Source organism: Aristolochia californica, unplaced genomic scaffold (assembly GCF_029961685.1).
Source record: "Aristolochia californica isolate CCGP_79_NKW_82.1479 unplaced genomic scaffold, dmAriCali1.0.hap1 SCAF_11, whole genome shotgun sequence".
NCBI classification, from domain to species: domain Eukaryota; kingdom Viridiplantae; phylum Streptophyta; class Magnoliopsida; order Piperales; family Aristolochiaceae; genus Aristolochia; species Aristolochia californica.
Genome location: NW_027181782.1, coordinates 468,289 through 477,309, shown reverse-complemented (window position 1 = coordinate 477,309; position 9,021 = coordinate 468,289). Strand labels below are relative to the sequence as shown.

Below are 9,021 nucleotides of genomic sequence, written 5' to 3'. Positions count from 1 at the left end.
TACTTTTTCCGTCGGTCACGTCCTGGGAAAATTCTGCAAGAATCCGCTGTATGAAAGCACGTGTGCGACCGGACGCACGGCTGAGATTTCATCTCTTAACGAACGCAGAAAATGACACACGAGCGCGGGTAACTGAGCTGGAAATCGCAGAATTTTACTTGAAAAACAGATATTTCGTAACAATAGCGTATCGCACTACTACGTGCCTCGTCAGCGCTGGCTTTGGTTACCGGGTGAGGAGGGTTTCTTTATCCGTGTCTGGCTGCCCTTTTATAAAACGACACCACCGCACAGACGCTCGCCTCTCAACAACCGCTGTTAGCTATCTCTCGTCTTCGTTTCCCTCTTTTACTGTCTCGCCAAGCAGAGCGATTGGATTCGCCATATCTGTGAGCTTCGGATTGTAGTTCGGGAGCCTGTTCGGGAGCCTGTTCGTGACAGTGGTGTGTGGAATTATCCGGATTATTGTCCGTTTCTCTCATCGGTGAGTTTTTTTATCAGAATTGAAAATCTTCGATGCGTTTCTCGCCCTCTTTTTTTTTTTTTTTTTTGTGCTTGCTTGATTTGATTTGATTTGTTAGGTTTGTTTCTGCTGCGAATTGTGTTGTTTTTAATTTTGTGAGAAGGAGACGGATGGATCTTGTGTGGTTTTTTTGTTCTGTTCTGTTCACGGACTGGTTGTGGTGGAAAGATTGTTTGTTAAGGGCCGGATTTGTCGATTTAGGATTCGGAGAGGTTTGGAAGGCAGGTCTTGTTTCTTGTGATTCGTTTGCGAGTTTTTTTTCTTCCGGAATTGTCTTTTTCTAGATGATTCTGAGTTGATTTTGGAGCTGAGACTTAATCTGTGTGCTGTTAGTGTCTAAATATGGGTTTTTATTCTTTTGAAATCTTTGCTTGTTTTGGTAACATCAGAAATTTTTGCTTGGAAATAATATTTTTTGGAGAAATTTGATTCGACTTCATATACCGTCCCGTCCATTTCTCTGTTGATCATTTCTCATTCGTGACTCAAATCTGCTTCTTATGCATCTTTCTTTGTGGCCATGGAGTTTGCTTATCTATATTGACCTAAAAATGTTCTTATTGAATCTACGACTTTCCTTCTTTCTTGCTTGGTCACCAGTTGGAGGAAAATTACGACTTGTTTTACCTCAATCTTTGAATCAACAGAAAATAGATAAACAAAAAGATTAAGATCAACGAATTTGCTTTCTTGATTTCGTGATTTATGATTCTTCACTATAGCCGAAGATTAGATTTTTATGTTTTCTTTTTGTTGTTTTATATTCTTGGCGTGGAAACTTTGCAAAGATGGTTCTTATGAAGTTATTTCTACCGAAAATGACAAAATAAAATATTAAGATTTGATCGGATGATTTCGATCATAGCAATAGAGGTTTCCGCGACTTTTCTTCTCATCGTCTTCCGCGTCTGGTTCTTTCAGTTTTTAAGGACAGCTCACGCACATCGAAACTGAGCCAAAACTGCCTTCTACTCCCGATTTCAGTCTGGTTTCCCACCAGAGTAGGATTAGGTCAGCCTAAAAATAGAGAACTTTACTGAACATCTGTAGAAAGCGAGAAATAGTTAGGAGGTAAATGGTAAAAAACTAAATGGGAAGAAACTTAAAAGCTGTTTTTTTCCTTTTTTAATCTAACTATTTTCCATAAAAAATTCTATTGTTGGTTACTGGCCTTCAAATTATTATATAATATAGTCTTCGGTGTATGAGATTTCTTGTGGGCTACAGCTGATTGGAAATAACCTTGTCAGTGAGTCATAGGTTTCAGTCTTAGGCTGCTAATTTAATGGCTGAAAGCATTGGATGTTGTGCTTTTGTGAAGTATTGTAGCCCGTGTCACCGAATAATCAAGGGACTGTAGCAGTGCATGGGAGCTGACGAACATCCGGCAGGGTTTAGTAAGTACTAGTTCGCTGTATCGGATATCCTGGTTTTATTGAGAACAACAAGTGAAATTTTTTTTATTATATCAAAACAAGGATTTTTCTTTTCTTTCTTGTTTTTGCTGAACGGAAGAGCCTTCCAGCGGGAGCTTAGCTGTTTTTTGTTAGCATTTTTATTGGAACTTTTTTCCGTTGGTTAGATAAAATTCTTCTTTACTTCAGCGATTTGTTACGACCGTTACGAAAACGGACGGCAAAAATGAGGTAAGCCATGAGGCGGCCTTGTCATCACATAATTGGTGATTCTGGTTCTCATGAGGTAAGCCACCTCTTTAGGATGCAACCAGGGGAGAGATATGTTTGCTGCGTTTCAAGCTTTTGGTGGATTCCCATAGTGGGAGAGCTACAGGTTTGAATGCTTTGTCCGGTTGCCTAAGCGATGCTTCGTGGTTTCTGAAGATGCTCAGCCTGTGTCTTTGTCCTTCTTTTCCTTTTGTTGAGAGGACTCGTGGCAGATGCCTCGTCTCAAAACGTGCGGTAAAATGAAAATGTCATACAAGGTCATCCCCACCGCTGAAATTAGCAGATTTTCTGGCAATTGTTTTATCCCTGTTGGCGTGACTTGTTGCTTGATGGCCATTCTTGTGTGTTTTTTTATTGCAATTCCATGCTGCACGGCTTTTGATTTTTCAATTTTTTTTTTTTTGCTAATCTAAGACACCACTTGTGAATATTGTCTATATTATCGGCGACTTGATCAGATGAGGTTGATTACGATTTACAATCTTATCCGCCACATTCCCAGTCCCAGAGACTCACGGCCTCTTATCCATACTAGTCTCTAATTCCTGTTCTGTTTTACAGAGCTTTGAGTACCCATTTCCTTTCATGGAGCAATACCTGCGAGAAATGTTCAACGGTTCACATCATCGGCCCAGTCAAGAGCAGCTCTCCAAGAAATGCAACCCCGACGTCGGCACGGTGACTGCTCCCGATTCGGCGACCGGTTGCTTCGACTGCAACATATGTCTGGACTTCGCCAACGACCCCGTGGTCACACTCTGCGGCCACCTCTACTGCTGGCCATGCATCTACAAATGGCTCACCCACGACCCCTCCACCACACAACAGTGCCCCGTTTGCAAGGGCCCCCTCTCCCAGACAGCCCTCGTCCCCCTGTACGGCCGCGGCAGCGACCCCGCCGGCAAGTCTAAAGCATCCAAAACAACAGCCCTCGACATCCCGCACCGCCCACCCGCCTACCGCACTAACCCCCAGATAAACACCTCCCAGCCCCCGAGCCCTACCAGGCAATCCCAACACCACCACTTGCCGCCGCACCAACACTACCACTACCACCCTCAGTCTCACTACTTATCATCATCCTCCTCCCCTCTGCCCTTCAGAGGTACCTCGCGGGTCCTCCACCCCACGAACGGGGGCATGGCCTACGCGTTGCTACCCTGGGTGCTGAGCTTGTTCTTCGGCTGCCCGGAATCGGGGCTCTACTACACGGATTCATCGTACTATCTGATGAGGAACGAGGAGGGCATGAGGACTCGCCGGCGAGAACTAGAGGCAGGTAGATCACTCAGCAGAATCTCTGTCTTTCTGCTCTGTTGTGTGGTCTTGTGCCTCTTCCTATTCTGATGATAAAAAGACTGTTGGCTCCCCTCTTTGCTTGTACATAGAGATTGGTTAGGCAACGAAGGGGGCATTTAGTGTGTATCGATTACATAGAAGGATTAATGTGTAAACTACTCAGAGACCTGTAACATTAATAGAGAAGAATGAGATATAAAATATGGGAAAAGATTATTGCCTTCCATTTCACGAGTCTTACCCATTTTTTTATCTTCTTCGAGATAAGGATGCTCGCCGATTGTTTTTTTTTTTTTTCTTTTTTCCTCTCTCTCGTTGCTTTTTCCTCCCTTTTGCCTCCCTCTCTCCCACACTCGCTTTCTCATCGGCCTACGCCCCATACGTCGTGTCTGCTCCCTCTCGTTTTAGGCCTCCGTCTCTCGGCTGTCGTTTACACTAACACTCAATTTCGAAGATTTTGAACATGAACTTGTCTACACTAACACCTATTTCGAAGATAAAGATTATGTAGATGCATGAGATCCCCCCCCCCCCCCCCCCAATCTTTATTGGACTCTCATAAAATAAAAATTACAAAAAAATCCAAATCATTACTTGCTTTTGTGAGTGGTCGGAATGGTTTCACATAGATAATTATTAAGAAAATTGCTTGATTATTGTTTAATTTATATAATTATAATTAGAGTAGTAGACACCAATTACAATTAAACTACTCTTGTTCCAATTATACCCAAATTCTAATACTTAAAAATAAGTCATATCATAATTAAATAACTCAACATAACTAAAACACTTTTAAACTGAAACTCTTCTATGGGACCTCATTCCATAATAATTTTGGATTTGTAAGACTTCTTATTGTGAGAGTCAAGTAAGAGGCTTTCATATTTTTTTTTCAAAACTCCCCATAACTGGAGTTTATAACTCTATCTTGCAATGAAAATAATTTTTGGTCTTCAATTTTTTTTCTTGCAAAATTTTCTTCATAAATGCAAAAACTTCAACTTTGTGCTCCCTCTTTCTTGAATATTTTTGTCACATTAAAATTATCACAACATGTGGAATAAAATACATTTTTTTTGTATTTCTTCTTCTACTTCTCCCCCTTAAGTTGGGAGGTAATGGGAATGATCTCAGCTTGAACCAAATAGCATAGCTCCTCCATCATGGTGTACTAACCCGGGCACTGACTCTCAAAGGTAGAAATGGGTGATAAGTGGGTATAGAACTTCATAATCGAGTTGGACCGAGTTGACTCAGTATTGCTAGTGCGGCTCAGTTCGTTGGGTGATTGGTGTGGGTCACTCAATGAGACTCGGCTGAACCAACGCTAGATCAATTGTTTTCCTAAGTTAGGAAAATTAAATTTGCCAATAGTGCCTACCTCTTCCCCACGACACCGAATAGCGATGGAAAAGAGAATGTTTCTTCTTCCTCCCCTTCTCCAAAAGTTGTAATGGACTCGGTGATGCAGAGAACTCGGTGGAAACAAGGTTTTCGGCGGAGGAAATAATCCACCGAGCATAAACAAAAAATAGGACTCGACAGTCTCTTAGCATAGTTGTCTTCTTCGACGACTCTAGCTCCCAAACAAATTGGGATAGCAGGCTCAATAGAGAGGGAGAAAACTTCCCGAATGAAAAATCAATCCAGTAAAGAGTTTCTGAAATGGCAACGACTGCAGGAAATTAAACATCTGTAATGGACTGTAACGAAGCTGGTGTTAACAAGTAATGGAGACGAGCCAGAAAGTTTCTCGTAATAAGAAACCAAAGATGCGCAATGGAGGAGTTTCCAAAACACAACTCTCGGTAAATCAACAACTTGATGAAGCCTGAATAATAGAGATTAATCTAGCCATAGAGACGTCCAAAAAACTGCAATAGATATCTTCACATGGCAGGTAATAATTCAAAAGATCATTTAATCCATAAGCCGAGAAATCAGTAGCGTTGATAAATTTCTATTTGCATATTTATTGTCGACAGAGGGCAGTATTGTAGCAACAGTGTAGAGGTTGGTTTTTGAAACATGATAATAGCTAGACATCAGAAGATTCTCTAGAGTGCATCAGATTGATTCGATCCAGCATAGAGATAAATTCGTCAGCAATGCATTTTTGGAATATTTGACAAAGTTGGAGGGAAGCAATGCCAGGGAAGACAAGAGTGCCTCCCCTCTTCGCTCACGCCTCAACTCTTAGCTCAGTATAGAGGTGACAACGTAAAGCAAACAATGGGTATAGGGACTCAAAAGAGAAAAAAAAAAAATAGATACAAACCTAAACTGCTAGAGATAACAGATCAGAAAAAGATCACAGTCCTTGCATAATTAAATAACTCAACATAAATAGAAGACTAGCATAACTAAAACACCTTTAAATTGAAACTCTTCAATAAAACCTCATTCCATAATAATTTTGGCTTTGTAAGACTTCTTATTATGAGAGTCATGTAAGAGGTTTTCATATTTTCTTTTCAACAATTCTTACTGGAGAAAAGATCTTATAACTTCAAATAATTATTCTATTTGAAAAGAGCCGAACTAGCTTCATACCGGAAAGAACACAACCTCTACCTTGTAGGAGTTGAGATTATACATCGAGGTACGGAGTCCATGACCAATTGGAGTTAGTTATTAATTTATTTTTTAAATATTTATATTGATTTATTATTATTATCATTATTAATCAAACTAACAAAACTAATTTTTATCTTTTTTTACAGTGGCAATATCTGAAAATAACGATAATATGTTAAATAATGCCTGTAACGCCTCTAAAATAACGTAACGCTGACATGCCCACTCATGGAGAGAGACCTCTGGTTGCTCAAGACCCAGAACTGGGCCAGACGTGGTTCATCAAATTCAAGCTTCAGTCCAGAAAAGTCCAAGACAAGGCCCGGCCTGGTTTGAAGTTTCACTGTAGCTAGTTTACTGATAGAGCCCAGTACGAGGTGGATGAGTTTCTTCTAATTCGGGTTCACAAAATGGGAACCCAACCCCGGCTTAAAAACCCAGAGACGTGGTCATGGGGTGAGAACCGTGAAGCTTCTCGCCACCTTCGCGGCCTCCCACGTTATCGAAGATGGCAAAACACCCGGTGAAGTCCCATGCAAAGTCATGATCAGGCATAGGACGCTCACGTCCTCTTGCCTCCTCTCCGGGAACCCTTACCATTAACCTCCACATGCATGGATGCTTCCTCGGTGGTTCCGCCCCTGTAGGACGGTGCAGACTGGCCCCACCTTAAAAACCAGTGGGCTCCATTCCCTCGTGGAGTACCTATCTTTTGCCATACATTTGGTGGGGTCCAACCTGATACCTGTGGGCCCGACTGCCCTGCCGTACAGTTTGTGGGGTTATATCTTAAGTGGACCCTAGTGCGCCGGACCCGTCTCAATAAACATGAAAGGCTTTGAGACTGACTTCTCGTCAACTCTCTCTCTCTCTTTTGTATCCTTAAAAAGTAAAAACTACCCAACGACCGTACAGGCCGCCGTACCATCTCGGGTACCACTTCGAGACAACCGCGTCGAGTTGCAGAGAACTGACGCAGAGGATGAGAATTCTGGATTTGTTTAAATTGAACAGTCCACCGACAACCGCGTACTATCGGTATATAAATTCAGATGATCAGTTTAAGGGGACATATACGGAATCCGATTCCAGACGAGCTTCTCTCCTGTGATCTCTTATCAGTTTCCGAGTTCGAAAATGGCGGCAGTCGAGCTTCTCTTCTGTCTGTGCTTCGTTCTTGAAGCTGCAACCGCAGCTTACGCCAGCAGCGGCTGGCTTTCTGCCCATGCCACCTTCTACGGCGCGAACCAGAACCCCTCCACCCTGGGTAAGCTTCAGATTCATGTGCATACTCGCTGTAGGGATCTAACGGGGCCGCGCAACTCAAGTATTTGATTTTATTCGGTGTGAACTGCAGGAGGGGCGTGTGGGTACGACAACACGGTGCATGCTGGGTTCGGGGTGAACACGGCGGCGCTGAGTGGAGCGCTGTTCAGGGGAGGAGAGGCCTGTGGAGCATGCTTTCTGCTCACTTGTGACGCGAAGATGGACCCCAAATGGTGTCTCCGGCGGACGTCGGTAGTCGTCACGGCCACAAACTTCTGCCCGCCGAACAACCACGGTGGATGGTGCGATCCCCCTCGCCGGCATTTCGATATGTCGTTGCCGGGTTTCTCTCGCATTGCCAGAGTTGGCAGCGAGGGGATCATCCCTGTGCTCTACAGAAGGTATACTGGATGATCTGCACCTTCCAACTGGCTTTTCTTCTTCATCCCTGTGCTCTACAGAATGCTCTTAAGCTCTGCATATACTGCAGTTTTAGAGAATTTAAATCCCACGATCATGCAATTTATAAATCATACTTAACTTTAACTTAGAAACGGATCGAATCAAGTAAGATTATTTTCTTTTTTTTAATCTTGCACTCACCGTTCATGACTAGTTGGCGATTTAAATTGCCAGAAATTAGTTATCTCTTGTCAATTTTAAATTGCGATTTGTATCCGAATCCAGAGATTTCCTTCACCAAGCTATCGAGGGGATCTGGGTTATGCTTTTCATTTGATGATGTATTTATCCGTTTGAGGATTTGATGCAGGGTTTCATGCACAAGGAGAGGTGGAGTCAGATTCACCATGAAAGGCCAGCAGAACTTCAACCTGGTGATGATCTCCAACGTGGGAGGAAGCGGCGACGTGAAAGCTGCATGGATGAGGGGTTCAAGGACGGGAACCTGGGCTCCCATGCAGAGAAACTGGGGCTCTAACTGGCAGAGCACCATTGATTTCCGCAACCAAGGTTTGTCCTTCAGAGTCACCTTGGTTGACGGCAAAACCCTAGAATTCTCTAACGTTGCTCCTCCCAGATGGAGCTTCGGACAGACTTTTGCTTCAAAGCTTCAGTTCCGCTAGAACAAGAAAGAATAAGAAGAAGAAGATGACAGCCGCGTCAGCTCTGACCAGAAATCTGTCTGAGCTAGATTAACTATTAAATTCATTTGTGTTTCTGAAGTTTTTTTTTTCTTTTTTTTTTTGATTGATGATGATTAGTTTGTTGCAGAGAAGACCCGGAAGGAATTAAGCTCTGGTGATTCGTCTTCTGTATTCATTCGATTGCATTTGATGAAGTGTTTGATTATGTGATAAGAAATTGAAGATATGTCACTATTCATTTATGTAATTTGTTCAATGTGGGTTTTCCTTATAAAAAATCCAATATTTATTAATCCCATCATAAGAGTACAAGTGTTGTACTAATGGTAACTCCAAGAGTTCCTCTCTAACTCGGGACTCATGAAAACCCTAACCCTAAGTTGGGTCGAGTCTGTGAGTTTAAAGCCAAACTCAGGGAGAGTTAATCAACTCGGCCGATAATTATTATTGTTTAAAATTCTTCAAAAATCTCACTGAAATTTTAAAATCAAGGTTTTACGACCTATGATCGGGAATTAACTTAGGTTTTTCAAAACTCGGGGTTGGGTCAGCCGGCTGAATT

General features: G+C 42.5%; 2 protein-coding genes across 2 annotated transcripts; both read left to right on the top strand.

The window, feature by feature from the left end:
• The first annotated feature begins 320 nt into the window (after positions 1-320).
• On the top strand, positions 321-3,725 carry LOC137944402 (E3 ubiquitin-protein ligase RMA3-like). Its single transcript, XM_068790080.1, has 2 exons — positions 321-484; positions 2,770-3,725. Exon 2 carries the CDS (start codon positions 2,794-2,796, stop codon positions 3,553-3,555), a length of 762 nt encoding a protein of 253 aa, XP_068646181.1. The 5' UTR covers positions 321-484; positions 2,770-2,793; the 3' UTR covers positions 3,556-3,725.
• A 3,499-nt stretch (positions 3,726-7,224) lies between these two features.
• On the top strand, positions 7,225-8,438 carry LOC137944455 (expansin-A12-like). The gene is made up of 3 exons (XM_068790141.1): positions 7,225-7,354; positions 7,445-7,754; positions 8,126-8,438. The coding sequence occupies exons 1-3, from the start codon at positions 7,225-7,227 to the stop codon at positions 8,436-8,438; spliced, it is 753 nt and encodes a 250-aa protein (XP_068646242.1).
• Positions 8,439-9,021: the final 583 nt, after the last annotated feature.

Bases quoted from the DNA above. Each gene is read 5' to 3' on its own strand.
- LOC137944402 (XM_068790080.1), top strand. From the start codon at position 2,794: ATGGAGCAATACCTGCGAGAAATGTTCAACGGTTCACATCATCGGCCC.
- LOC137944455 (XM_068790141.1), top strand. From the start codon at position 7,225: ATGGCGGCAGTCGAGCTTCTCTTCTGTCTGTGCTTCGTTCTTGAAGCT. The intron at 7,355-7,444 runs GTAAGCTTCAGA...TGTGAACTGCAG, and splicing joins CCAGAACCCCTCCACCCTGG to GAGGGGCGTGTGGGTACGAC. The intron at 7,755-8,125 runs GTATACTGGATG...GATTTGATGCAG, and splicing joins ATCCCTGTGCTCTACAGAAG to GGTTTCATGCACAAGGAGAG.